Raw genomic sequence first — 15,336 nt, 5'->3', positions numbered from 1 at the left:
TGCCATTTGTATAGAGATAATTGTCCTCACTTTTTCCTTTTACATAAATTCAAATCTTTGTATATCATATTTTTGTATATAGGGGATTCCCTCTACTGAATATATATATATATATATATATATATATATATATATATATATACATACATCTATTTATTCTTATACACACACATACATTTAAACATTTCCATACAGATGCATAAATATTTGGAATAGCTTAGAAGGTGAATTAGCCCAACCTGGAACAATACATAAATTCAAATCTAAATATAAGAATTGGAAATCAAGGATATAAACCAAATTGGAGGTGTACATGAATTTGAGGTTAGGTACGATCAATTGGAGAGTAGGGGACTGGATTCATCGAGCATTGCTCCTTTCCTGTTACACTACAATTAGGTAAATAAAACCAAGTAATTGCACACACAAACACACACACATGGCTACATATATACTTGTAACACATGACCTGTGTTGTAACCTGTCATAAGGTTTCATACTAACACCTATATTTTTATTTCACATCTTTTCAGATTAATACCACTTTTTCTTTACCCCCCCCCCCCGTTTTCTGTGTAGACAGATAAATACTTGGAATAATTTAGAAGGTGATATAGCCCAACCTGGATCAATACATGAATTCAAAACTTAATACTGGAAATCAAGAATATAGACTAAGTTGGAACTGTTCATGTATTTGAGGCTATGTATTAACAATTGGAGAGTAGGATACAGGACCCAATGAGCTTTCCTTCTTTCCTGTGTACTGCAATTAGGTAAACACACACACACACACGATCGTTGGATTCACGGCGAAGATTGGAACTCCGGAAAAAAAAAAGCAATTTACGTGGATTTCAACGACGAGGGAGTACCTGTGTTGCATTAGTAGGGAAGGGAAAAGCTCATGGTGTAGTGGGAAGGTGAAGAAAAAGGAGAAGGGGAGGGATTACTGAGGAAAATGGAAGAAAATGAGGAAGGGGACGAACGGGCCCCGGACGTCAGAAGGAATGTCAACAAAAGATGCGCAGACGACAGAGGTGAAGTCGAAGAAATTAGCAAAGGCGTAAAAATTAGAAATATAGATAAGAGCTACACAGCAGAAAGTGGATATAATTATTTCTATGGCTTTAATGAGGGAGATGACAAACCTCCCCTGATTACCAAGTCTAGAGGAAAAACTAACAAAAATGAACGAACAATGGGAGGTTAGGTTCAGTCAGCTTGAACTGATTACACAAAGAGTTGATAAATTGGAAGAACTAAAGAAGGAGAACCAAAACCTAAATAAAGAAATTAAAAAGACAGTTAAAAGAAGTAAAGGATGAGAATGAGAAATTAAAGAACAATAAGAGAATAAAGAGACCACAGAAAAAGAGGTAAGTGGTTGGAATAGGGTTCAGGAGAATAACAAAATTGAATTTAGAGATATAGTGAAACAACAGATGAAGGAATACACTAAGGACACAGTTATTAAAGTGATGAGAGAGAAGAATATAGTAAGAGACTTAGGAGATAAAAAGAAATGTATAATTATGTTAGGAATGGAAGAGAAACATAATCCAAACAGGACTACAAGAGTAAGAGAGGAGAAAGAGTGATCAGGGTACTAAACATATTTCCAGAAGGTGAACAGGAAATAGGGAAAGAAATTTAAGAAATATATAGACTTGGAAAATACAGTATAGACAAGACCAGACCAATTAAGGTTAAATTCAGGTCACAAACGATAGCAGAGAATGTCTTATCAAAAACAGGAAAACTAGCAGAAAGTGATCAGTACAAACAGGTATGGATAAAAAGAGAGATGAATAAAGAGGAAAGAGAGGAAAAGAAAACAAAAAGAATCGAAGTTAGGGAAAAAAAGAACAGAACAGAGTCAGACAAAGAGAAATTCTATTGGAGAGTAGTGGATATGAAAGTGAGGAAATGGTTCATAGGAGAGAAAAACAGAAGGGAAACAGAAAACAGGATGAAAGTAACAGAAAATTAAAAGTGTCCTTCACAAATATAGATGGATTAATAACAGGCTTGAATGAACTAAATGATTACCTGATTGAAAAGGAACCCGACATAATGGGAATTGTAGAGACAAAATTAAAAGGTCCATTACCACCCAACAGTGTAGGACATAGTGGATATAATTATTGGATTAGAAACATAGAAGTAAAACAAGGTGGTGGAGTTATGTTCCTGACTAAGAGGGATATAAATTTAAGGAATGGTTCATATGGAAAGAATAGAGTGGAAATTATCATAATGGAGATAGAGGACAGGGACAAGAAGAGCAGGAAGTTTGTGGTAAATTATGTGCCTCCTAAAACGGCTTCGTGGGAAGAGAGAGAACACAAGAATATGTTAGAAGACACAAGGATAACACTAAATAAGATAATGGAAGATGGAGGAAGAATAATTATATTGGGTGACTTTAATTGTAAAGAAATCTGCTGGGAAGAAATGACAGTGAAGGGTGGAGATGATCTATGGGGAAATGTACTACTCAATATGATTATAGAACATACAATAACACAATGGATACAAGAGAATACTAGGTATAGAAATGAGGAAGAGCCATCAAGACTAGACCTAATAATCACATCAGAACCTGAAATAGTGGACAAGATTCAATATAAGACACCACTAAGTAAAAGTGATCACATATTAATAGAGCTGGAACTAAATGGAGAAAAATACATGAGAAAAAATGAACAATATAGGAAGGGAAGAATGATGTATGGAAAAACAAATTTTGATAAAATGAGTTTTTTTTTCAAAAAGCAGACTGGGAAACAACAGTAGAAGAGAAATGGAAAACTTTGACAACAATTTATGAGGAAGGAGTGGAAAAGTATGTTCTAAGACAAAACAATATAAATGATAAGTAAATGTTGGTACAACAAAAGATGTAGAGAGGTAAAAGATAAAAGGGATAAAGCTTGGATTAAATGGAGGAAAGACAAAAAAATGGAAAATATATACTGATTATAGAAATGAATATGTACAAGTGCACAGAGAAGAAAAGAGAAAATATGAAAAGGATGTCATAGAAAAATGTAAAGATCAACCAAAACTATATAGATTTGTAAACAACAAATTGAAAAACAAACAAGAATTAGTGAAACCACGACAAGGAGGAATAGAATACACAGAGGAAATAGAAATGGCAGAAATTATGATCAAGCATTTTAAATCAGTGTTTATGAGGGAGAACATACAATTTAGAGATGTCGAGTGGAAAGGGAAAGTCCTTCCTATGAAAGAGATAGAAGCAACAAAGAATGAAATAATGAATCACTTGAGTAATCTCGATGTCAGAAAATCGCATGGTCCAGATGAAATGGCAAACTGGATTTTGAGAGAATGCAGGGAGGAACTAACAGACAAAATACATAGTCTAATAAGCAATTCATTGAAGGAAGGAAAAGTTCCAGAAGATTGGAAAAGAGCAAATATAGTACCAAAATATAAGGGGGGAAACAAAGAAGGCCCTACAAACTATAGACCGGTCTCTCTTACAAGTACAGTAGCTAAAGTTTGTGAAAGAATTATCAAAATTAGATGGGTAAAACATTTGGAAAAAACAATGTACTAAATCCAAGGCAGTTTGGATTTAGACAAGGAAGATCTGTCACAAATCTGATGTGTTTCTATTCAAGACTAATACATATAATACAAGAGAGAGATGGGCTGATTGTGCCTTTCTAGACCTTAAAAAAGCTTTTGATAAGGTGCCACATAAGAAATTGCTAAAGAAATTAGAAACTGTAGGAGGAATACAAGGCAAACTATTCAAGTGGAGTGGAAGACTTCTTGCATGAAAGGAAAATGAGTGGTGATAAGAGACAAACATTCCAATTGGGATGAGGTGATTAGTGGAGTTCTACAAGGAACAGTACTGGCCTCAATAATGTTTGCTATATATATATATGATATGGATGAAGGAATTGAAAGTCATATGAGCTTCTTTGCAGACGATGCAAAAATGTTGAAAAAAGTGAACATCGAAGAAGATTGTGAATCACTGCAAAGCAATCTCAGTAAAGTATGGGAATGGAGTAGGAAGTGAGAGATGGAATTCAACATTAAAAAGTGTAGCATATTGGAATTTGGAAGAAGCAAAAAAAAAAGAATAGTGGGATCATATACTTTGGGAGAGGAAGAAATTATAAAAGTGGAAAAAGAGAAGGACCTAGGAGTCATTATTATGAATAATAAGTCCCCTGATAAGACCAAAATTGGAGTAAGCAGCGACAACGTGGTCACCAAGTACAAAAAGAGGTATAACAAAACTTGAAAGAATACAAAGAGCAATTACAAAATTGGCACCCTCTCAGTACTATCATATGAGGAGAGGCTGGCAAAACTTGAGCTACAGACATTAGAGCAAAGAAGAGAGAGAGAGGAGACTTGATAACTATTTATAGAATCATGAAAGGCATGGAAATTATTGATAGAGAGGATCTAATATAATGGGATAGTAGAGATACAAGAGGACATGGAATGAAAATCAAGAAAGACAATTATAGATGAGACCTGAAAAAGAACAGCTTTCCCCACGGGATAATTGATGTTTGGAACAGGTTAGATGAGAATGTGGTGTGTGCAAAAACGATACACGAATTTAAAAACAGTCTAGATAAAACGAGATATGGAGACGGGACACCACGAGCATAGCTCCCCTTCCCATAAAATACAACTAGGTAAATACATATATATGAGCTCTGAGCTCTCTTCCAAGAGGGAAATAGGTGTCAATCACGAGTCCAATGCGTGATCCAAGACCATGGTGAATCACACACACACACAGTATCATGCATGCCTACAACACATAAAATAATCTGTCATCAGGAATCATACTAACACTAATATTTTCATTCCACACATCTTTTCAGATTAATGCCCCATTTTTCTTTAAAGACCAAAGGCAGTAACTCTGATTATACAAATGTTTTAATCTATCTTACATATATATTATAATTAACACTGGTGGCTTTTGTGCACAATAATCATATCTCTTCTTGGGTACAAGATATCATAATGGAAAAAATAAAAAGTCATCTTCAGTGGATAATGAATGTTCCACTTGGAAATACTATTAGAAATATTTGTACTTTTTGTGACACAGCATAAGGATTAGTGTGAAAAGAATGAATATGACTGTATTACACAACTGGATATATAAAAGATACATGTTATCATTGCTATGGTGGCCATTATTTTCATATTTTAATCATAATGGCTGCCTGTATGTATCTTTGTGCATAAACTTAAGATATTGCAATATGAAATAGCTTGGCACAGCATGGATCGATCAAATTAGCCTATTTGCCACACTTTTCCTAGCCTAATAAAATACTCTGAGACTTTCTGATGCATAGCATTTGGAAACCTACCATGAAATTCTAGGAAAGTTGTTCCTGAGTGTTGTGTTGAGTTCATCATTTCTTAATAAACTCTTATCTTGTAATGAAATAGAGATTAATCATTCATATTTTTTCTTAACATGAATAAGATACTAATTCTGGAAGGACAAAGCACTGGGTAGAGAACAGTGCTACTATTCTAGTACTGCATCTCATGAAGGAATCTGACGACCATAGGCACTGGTGACTGTGTATTGTTTTGATCAAACTGCAGGTTGGCATAGGGGTTGTGAGGCATATTGTGATGGTCCATCATGGAAGTGGGGCCAATCATTGGATTAGGTTGTGTAAAGGACATCATGTTAGGGTGGAGATGTTGCATGGAAGAGATGCTGGCTGAGCTGTTGGCCTGTGTCACATGTGGAGGAGGAGGAGCTGCTGGGGCTGGGTGTGGGTTCAACACAGGGTTCTTGGGCTTGGGTTCCCGTGGAGTGAGAATTCCTGGTGGGGGAGGGGGTGCATTTTCTGGAAGGTTGAGCCGTCTACGCTGGTTGACACCCATATACACTGTCTTATGCACCTTCTTCACATGGTCTGCTATGTGACTTGGTCCATGGAAGCATTTATCACAATGTGGACACTCATAAGGTGTCTCGCCTGTGTGTCTACGACGATGGTATTTTAGATGAGAACCTACCTTGAAACTTTGTCCACACATGTCACAAATATACTTTCGAATATTTTCATGAACTACTTTCATATGAGTTCTTAAGTCACTTGGACTGCAAAAACCTTTACCACACACTTCACACACATTTTTCCGCCCTTCTGTCCCTCCATGCATGCGTCGTCTATGTGTCACCATATTGGTAAGACTATGGAAAACCATTTTACAGTCAGGGCATGGATACTGGACTTCCTTAGTATGGATAGCATTTATATGGATTTTCATTGCACGGGTATCAGAGAAGGGTTTTCCACACACTTCACACATAACTTCATTTTTTCTCACTTTCAGGTGGACACGTTCAACATGCTTTCGAAGATCACTGGGGCATATGAAACCTTTGCTGCAAATATCACACTGTAGTTTTCGAGCATCATCTCCTTGATGTACTCGGCGATAGTGATTTTGCATGTTGCCCTTCTGGTTGAAGGTTTCCTTGCATTCTGGACATTCATATTCCTGACTCTTGGTGTGGATTGTTTCCATGTGAACCTTAAGACCATTAGCACTAGAAAATGTTTTATTGCACATACTGCACTGAGCACGCTCCCTCTCAATGCCCATATGAACTACTAGACAATGAGACCGTAACTGCATGAAGGTGTCAAACACATCATCACACTCAGTGCAAGGGTAGTGGATCTCCTCTTGATGGGCTTCTGCAAGATGAGTTTTGATGTCCTGAAAATAATGGGAGAGGAAATGAGCATGTAGATGATTTTGATCCTGTATCATGTTAATTAAACTATCCATCCTAGAGAATTTTTTTCGTCATTACTAAAAGAAAGTTGAAGAAGTTAGTGTCAGAGTTTGGGAAGGTGTATGAAGGAAGTTGGAGATAAATGTGGGTAGAAGTAGGGTGATGAGGTGTACAAGGGGAGAAAGTGGCAGCAAACTGGAAGTGAGTATTAAGGGAGAGAGACTGGAGGAAGTGGATAGTTTGAGAGGTATGGAGGGCAGAGGTGGAAGGAGTGAACATGATGGGGCAACCAAGGATGAGATGGATGGATAGATGGGGGTAAAAGGGGCATTGGGAAAGAGGGGAATGTCTGTTGAGGAAGGATGGGATGGGATGGAAGATAGGGGTGAATGGAGAATGGTTGTGTTTGGATGATGCTATGATGCATGTGAGGGAGCAGGTGGGGGATACGTGGTGAAGGAGTATGTGTGAAAAATAAAATAATGCAGCCTGAAGGAATTTCTCCCCATCTTCTCCATTTCTGCATGAGGGGATGGAAAGGGGGGGGTCAGAGGAGGGATTGAGGAAGTTAGTGACAGTTTGAGAAGGTGTGCAAAAGAAGGAAGTTGAAGATAAATGTGGGTAAAAGTAAGGTGATGATATGTACAAGGGAAGAAAGTAGCAGCAGACTGGAAGTGAGTATTAAAGGAGAGAGACTGGAAGTGGATAGTTTTAGATATTTGGGTGCGAATGTGGCAGGAAAGGGAGGAGTGGAGGTAGAGGTAGAATGTAGATTGAGAGAAGCAAGTAAATGCCTTGGGGGATTAAAAAGTGTAATGAGAAATAGATATTTGGGAATGGATGCTAAGAGGAGATTTTATGAAGGAGTGATTGTGCCGACAGCACTGCACGGGGCAGAAACATGAAACATAAGGGAGGAAGAGAGGAGGAGTTTGAAATGAGGTGCCTGAGAAGTATATTAGGGGTTACTAAGCTGGATAGAGTGAGAAATAAGGAGGTAAGGAGGAGAACAGGGGTGGAAAGGTAGTTGTTGTTGTTGTCATTCCCTAGACTGTCTGTCCAAGCAGTCCCGTCTCCCCAAGGAATGCCACAGCCGAAACTGGGTTTCCCCACAAATCCTTTATAGAGTGTATGTTGTGTTGTTTGCGTGCATGACTGGAAAGGGAGTTGGGAGATAGGGTTGATGAAAGAGTATTGGGATGGTTTGGACACATGGAAAGAATGAGTGAAGAAATATTAGTAAAAGAGGTGTGGAAGGCAGAGGTGGAAGGAGTGAACATAAGGGGTCGACCTAGGATGAGATGGATGGGTGGGGTAAAAGGGGGTTTGGGAAAGAGGAGAATGTCTGTTGAGAAAGGATGGGAGAGGACATAAGATATGGGTGAATGGAGAATTACTGTGTATGGATGATGCTGTGATGCATGAGGGGGAGTGGGTGGGGGATGGGGGGTGAGGGAGTATGAGAAATGAAATGATGCAGACTGAAGGGATTTCTCCCAGTCTTCTCCTTTTTTGCATGAGGGGACAGAAAGGGGAAGGGGGTCGCTGATTAGTGAAGCGGCCTTGCTGTGGATGTACTTTGTTTTGTGACACTGCTCCTGACCCAGGGCAGTGGACAAGATACAGGGATGACCCGTCATCCAGGAGGTGACAAGATAAGAGGGAAGGAAGAGGGTAGTGGGGAGTGGAGTAGGTAAGGGATGGAATGGATGGGAGTGGTTTCTATGCTTTTGTTTTTATTTTGGCTACATCTCTTGTAAGGGGAAAAAAGCCTTTGGTATATGTATGTATCATCACAACCTAGAACCTTTCCATTTTTCATCTTCTTTGGTGCTTCATTGTATTTACTGTTATTATATCATCTTGTATGCCTATTGTTTGTTCATGCTTTGTTTCTTCCTCATCTTGTCCTACATTTGATAATTTTTTAAGTACTTAATCTACTGTATTTATTGTACTGCATCTGTCCCTCTGTTATGCTGTTCCCTCTTAAAACTATCTTGTACCACTTCTTTGAGTATATATTTCAATTTTGTGCCTCTGTCCCCATTGGTAAGGGAAAGAATTCTGCCACTGTGTTTCCTCTACAGGTCGAAAAAGGTGGCTAAAGTGGGATGAAGTGATGGGTCTAGGTATTCTGCTCTCTCTAACCCTCCCATGAGACTTCCCAACTACACTTAACAAACTGATCCCTCTGAAACTATTACACTCACATTTGTCCCCTTTTCACTTGTAAAGTCGAACTATACAAGCACTCCTCCAGTCCTCTGGCACTCTACCCTCCTTTAGACAAACATTAAACAACCTCACCAGCAAAACCACCATCACCATACCTTCCCTTTTTCAGACATTCCCCATGACACCCGTCTAACCCAGGTGAATTACCTGCTCTCATTATTTCAATAACTGTTTTCACCTCATTTTTTTCTTATTATCCTTATTCATCACTGTCATTTTATTAACATCTTCCACTGCAACCACCATTCCCTCCCTATCCTCCACATTTAGGAACTCCCTGACATACCCTGCCCATCTTCCTCTTACTGTTGCCTCTTCCATTATCATCTCTCCATCTGCACCTTTTACCTTTTCCTCTCTTAATTTCCTTCCAAAACATCATTTTATTACTTTCAAAATTTTTTGTCATACTCTTCCCCCATTTTACATCTGCTCTCCTTTATTTTATGTTGTACTTCTCTTCTTTTTTCTTTGAATCTCTCATATGCTTCTCATCCTATTTTGTAACCAACCCATGAATACTCATGTCTTCTCTTTTACCATATTCTTTGCTTCATTATCTCACCACTCACTACCTTTCCTTCTATTCTCTCCCATCCTCCTTGTTCTATCCACCATCTTTGCACACCTTGTATAATGATGACAATAACAATAATGATAATAAAAATAATAAAAATAAAAATCATAATGATAATAACAAAGAAAAATTAAACTAGTTCACCTACCTTACGCTTAAATACAGCTTCACAGAAAGGGCATGGAAAAAGCCGATGGTTTGCCAGATGGACCAGAAACCGTTTACTGTGAATAGTCTGGAAAAAAAAAACATTAAAAATATGATAAGTACAGCATTAGCACAGTTAATCTATGAAGAATATCCATTTATATGCCAAGGGCCTCTTACCCCATATATGGGAGGTAGTCAGCCAAGGCATGTACCCACTCCCACCCATCCCATCCACCATACAATGTTTCCTTTTAATCTTAGCTCCTCATGGATGAAGGGTCATCCCTGTCTCCTGCTCACTGCCTGGGTCAGAAGCAATGCAGCAAGATATAGCACATCCATACCAGGGCCATTTCATTTACATGGTGACCCTCCTTCCTTGTCTCCCCATGGAGGAAATGGAGAAGGGGAGAAAACCTTTGGACTTTATTAACCTCTTCACTCTGGGGCACATGCTGCCAGACGTGCGATGTTGCGTCATAATAATCGCATCATAAAAAATATAGTCAGTGCTCAATCATTCGTTCTCTTTCACCCGTGTATTTGATAACCATAGAAAATTGATGAAACCAGTTTAGAGAGAATGGAAATTACATAGGTACGACTACAATAAATACAATCAAGATGGCGACGTCGGCATCATCGAGTACTCACTTGCTCCTCATGTCGCCTACGTAGGTGTCACCGTATGGAAGTGGTTAAAATACCATCCATACACAACCATTCTCCAGTCACATCTATCCTCTGGCTTCTCCCTTCCCTGTTCAATTGACATTCCCCTCTTGCTCAGAAACACTTTCATCCCATTTGTCATCTCGACATTCAACATAGCTGCCATCTCCCTGGGATGCCTAGCATACACACACCTGCATTTGATAAAGTACCTCACAAAAAGCTATTAAGAAAAACTGAATCAATAGGTGGTTTTCAATGAAAATTACTGGAATGGATGGAAGATTTCTTGACTGGGAAAAAATAAGGGCAGTACTAAGAGACAAATACTTGACCTGGGAAGTAATGATAAGTGGAGTCCCACAAGATTCGGTATTGGATCCAATTATGTTTGCTATATATATAAATGACATGGATGAAGGTGTGGAATGTTATATGAACTTCTTTGCAGATGATGTAAAACTATTAATGAAAGTAAATCCAGAGGAAGATTGTGAATCACTACAGAAAGACTTGGATAAAGTCTGGGAATGGAGTCAAAAGTGGGAAGTGAACTTTAAAATCAAGAAATGTAGTATAATGGAGTTTGGAAAAAGTAAAAATAGAATATCGGGGCAATACAAAATTGGTACAGAGGAAGTAAAAAAAGTAAGCTTGGAAAGGGACCTAGGAGTAATTATCAGTAAAGACATGTCACCAGACAAGCATATCAACAAAATAGTTGGAGAAACCTTTAATTACTAAGGTCAATGAAAGTGGCTTTTGATTACTTGGATGAGGAAATGGTAAAGAAAATATTAATTACATTGGTAAGACCAAGATTGGAGCATGCTGCGACACTGTGGACACCCAGTACTTAAAAAAATGTAAAGAAATTAGAAAGAATACAAAGAGCAACGACAAAGATGGCACCAACACTCCAAATTGACATATGAACAAAGATCATCCAAACTGGAACTACCAACCCTGGAACAAAGAAGAGAAAGATATTTACTGACTATTTACAGAATTATGAAAGGGATGGAAGTCCTAGATAGAAATGATTTATTAAAGTGGGACAAGAGAAAAACAAGAGGATATGAAAAGAAACTCAAAAAGGATAGTTATAGAAGAGATCTGAAAAAGAATAGCTTCCCACACAGAGTGGTGGATATCTGGAATAAACTGGATGAGGCAACAGTGTGTCCAAATACTTTACCACATCAACACAGAGACGTTGGACCACCCTTCTCTACCATTGCATGAGTCAGACCATCTTCTCCCCTTTTTCCAACATTGCCTTACACTCCACACGATCATCTCTATGCACCAATGATCATCGCAGTATCTATGAACCAACACTCCCCAGCTCCCTACATATCACTGCACAAGATCTCACCCTTCCTTTCTCTTATATTCCTATACATCTTGATTACATATTTTCTAACTCATTTCCCAACCACCATTTAGTAATTGTTTCCCCTTTCTAGCAGTGCATCCTTCCATCTTCTTGCTCCACTGTAGCACCATGACTGCCTGACACTCCAACATCACATTGGGTAAGTAGATATTTTTCTGTTCTCTGTGCCACCTAGGAGCATGGTCTACACATATTTTATTCAATACATGAATGTGTTCAAAGCCCTCTCTGACTTGACAAATTTATCTTATACATGAAGCCAAGCTACATTTCCATCAACCATGTCCCCCACTTCTACTTCCAACTTTTCAGAAAAATTACCTCCTACTCAGAACACCATGTTTGACAACCCTTATACATATGTATATAGAAAATTGCTTCTGGGAACCCTCTGAAGTTTGAATGGAGCTTGCCATGTATTGTCAAGGAGAACGCTGTTGGTCTTATTAAAGAAAAGATGACCTTCCGAGTTTACTTCACCACCAATTTCCCAATGTAGTGTAACTTACAACCTACACATCCATCCATCTCAATTTTGGTCATCCCCTCAAGTTCTCTTCATCCATTTTTGCTTTCCACACTCTTTGATCAAATTTTCTTCATTCTCTCCATGTGCCCTCTCCTTCTCATCTCATTTCTCACTCTATCCAACCTTGTAACCACCACCATACTTCTCAGGCACTTCAGAGAGAAGTTTAAATGTGTTTAACATTTAAACTTCTCTCTGCTTCTCTTGTGTTCCAAGTCTCTGCCCCATACAGTGTTGTAGGCACAACCACCCCTTCATGTAATCTTCTCTTTGCATTCATTCTCAGATGCCTATTTCTCATGACATTTCTCAATCCTCTGAGACATTTCCTTGCTTCTCTCACTTTACAGTTCACCTCCGTCCCCGCTCTACCTCCTACTACATGATATGGTTTAATGTCACACACTCCCCCCTATTGGAAGGCTAGAACGAGCCCCTCAGAGATGGCTTTGTAGCGTGGAATTTAATGAACCATGCCCTAGGTTCAACTTCGCTGGTGGCAGGATTCGAACCGCCCTCACCTCGACCTTGGCCGTAAGTAACGATGCCCTAACCCGCTCAACCAGCGAGATCTTGGACCCAGTCCATGCACCAAATGCCATCCCTCTATGGCTACCTCAAGATACAGATCAAGCTGTTTATAGAATTTGAAGAAGAGTGATAGGAAAATAATTCAACCATCAGTCTTGCAGGACCACCACAAGAAGGAACACATTGCTGATCCAACACAATACTCAAAGAAATAATGAATCTGTGGCTGTTTCTAGCATGGTACCTTATGCAACCACATACCAACCTTTTTACAAGAAGGACACTCTTTTGTTGGAGCTCCTGGTGAGATATAGTCCTCCTCTTCCTTATCTTTCTTGCGAGGCCTTCCTCTCCCTCTCTTTCTTGGCTTGCCATCCATTTCCAAGTCATCTCCAGAATTGTCCATTAAGCCCTGTGTCTGGTGAGTACATAAAAATTTAGTCATGAACATCATAGCATATATTTACAGTATATACTGTGGAATATATAGGAAATGGAATGGGTGGGAGTGGTTTTTATGCCTTTTTCTTTTTGGCTACCCCCCATGTAGGGGGAAAAAGCCTTTGGTATATGTATGTATGTATGTACCGTATGTATATACTGTGGAACCTTGGGTCATGAACGCCTCTCATTATGAACAAATTGGTTCACATTTTTTTTTTCAATAAAAAATGTCTCTAGTGACAAACATGCAAACAATGTGGGGTGACAAGCCATATCTGTAGGAGAGCATCACTTGCAGAGTAGCTGCAAAATTTCATTGACCAATATCACCCTGATAAGGTAGTAGAAAGGTGTAGCATAATTATTATCAATGACAATGCAATGTCTTAATTATAGATATTTCAAAATGTATACAAAAAAAAACCTCACTGGACATTTTTTTTGTGAAAATCCTAGCGAGTCTTAGAGTTGAGTGGTGCTAAGAAACAGAAAAGAGTAAGAGAGAGAGAGAGTGAAAATAAAAAACAGAAAGACAATTACCTGATGTTTTATGGAAAGGCCCTACTCTTCTAAACAATAACATTTCTCTCCTTCCCCTTCAACTTATGCCATCAACTTTCCTCCCACTGTAACACCGTTCCCTCCCTATCCTCCACATTTAGGAACTCCCTGTAATTTTCTGCCCATCTTCTTCTTACTGCTCCCTCTTCTGCTATCATCTCTCCATCTGCACCTTTTAGCTTTTCTTCTCTATTTGATTCGCCTCCCCTTTCTCTCTTAATTTCCTTCCAAAACACCTTTTTATTACTTTAATTTTTTTTGTCATACTCTTCCCCAGTTTACATCTGCTCTCCTTTTGCCTCCTTTATATGTTTTACTTCTCTATTTTCTACCTCTGAAAAAATTAAATAAATTAATCTAAAGCTAAGTCTGATCAATGGAGACAGAGGTAGGAATCCATGAGAACAGCCCCTTCCCTGTGCACTACAACTAGGTAAATATACAACATGCACATGCCAACTTCCTCCTGTGACTAAAAAAATATGTATTTAACACTTACATGGTAATAAGTAATTACCTCTTCTGGATTAAATTAAAATATTTAGGAAAACCACCAAAGAATGACAGTTGCATTACCTTGACTTTAGCGGTCAACTTGGTTACTTTCCTTGGCTTTCCTTTTCTTTTGGTTTTCCGTTTCTTCTTTCTCTTTGTACCTTTTGCTGTACAATCTGGATCATCATCATCATTTTCTGGAACTTCAGATTCATTGGACTCCTCCCATTCTACATCAACCTCCAGCTGAAAAAAGAATGCATATAATATGAAGAATGTATAGCAGCAAATGGTGGTAAAAGGGCTTTCATGGATTTAGAGAAGGCACATGACAGGGATGAGAGAATGGCATTATGGAGTGTTATGGATGTATAGGATAGAGAGAAGTCTCTTTAGGGTGATCAAAAGTTTTGACAAAAGTAGTAGAACTTGTGTAAAAGTTGGAAATAGAATGAGTGATTCAAGATGAAGTGGCCGAGTTTGGGAGGGTATGTGAGATGAGAAAGCTGAGAGTAAATATGGAAAAAAGTAAGGAGATGAAATTACAAGAAGTGATGATAATGGCGGAGGTGAATTTAAAGGATGAGAAAGCTGACAGTAAATATGGAAAAAAAAGTATGGAGATAAAATTACAAGAAGTGATGATAGTGGTGGTGAATTTAAAGGATGAGAGACTGGAGGAAATGGACAATTCTAAGTATTTGAGGTCACAGGCAGCAATGAATTATAGAATAAAGAAAGCAGATACATGTTTGGGTGGAAAGAAGTACCATGAGATAGAGGCATCTGGGGATAAATGCAAATAGAAGATTGCATGAGTAATCACCGTGCCAACAGCACTGTATTGAGTGGAAAAAAGTCTAGATGTGCTTGAGATGAAATGTTTAAGACGTATGGTAGGTGTTATGAGGACAGATATAATAAGAAATGTGGATGTAGGGCAGAAAGCA

The 15,336-nt window shown here is 38.5% G+C and overlaps 1 protein-coding gene across 2 annotated transcripts in view; it reads right to left on the bottom strand.

The window, feature by feature from the left end:
- Positions 1 to 559: 559 nt before the first annotated feature.
- The window catches only part of LOC143024615 (uncharacterized), a 29,970-nt gene continuing 15,193 nt past the window's right edge, over positions 560 to 15,336 (bottom strand). For both annotated transcript variants that reach the window (XM_076183478.1, XM_076183479.1), the window contains exons 4-7: positions 14,468 to 14,632; positions 13,152 to 13,304; positions 9,754 to 9,840; positions 560 to 6,771 (exon numbers count right to left, since the gene is read on the bottom strand). In XM_076183478.1, the coding sequence (XP_076039593.1) occupies positions 5,563 to 6,771; positions 9,754 to 9,840; positions 13,152 to 13,304; positions 14,468 to 14,632 (1,614 nt within the window). In that variant the 3' untranslated portion in view covers positions 560 to 5,562. The remainder of the gene's footprint in view (positions 6,772 to 9,753; positions 9,841 to 13,151; positions 13,305 to 14,467; positions 14,633 to 15,336) is intronic.

This window comes from Oratosquilla oratoria, chromosome 4 (genome assembly GCF_046742065.1).
Source record: "Oratosquilla oratoria isolate Oo_2021 chromosome 4, ASM4674206v1, whole genome shotgun sequence".
Taxonomy (NCBI): Eukaryota; Metazoa; Arthropoda; class Malacostraca; order Stomatopoda; family Squillidae; genus Oratosquilla; species Oratosquilla oratoria.
The sequence above is the reverse complement of the archived record's forward strand: the minus strand, read 5'-3'. Positions and strand labels throughout refer to the sequence as shown.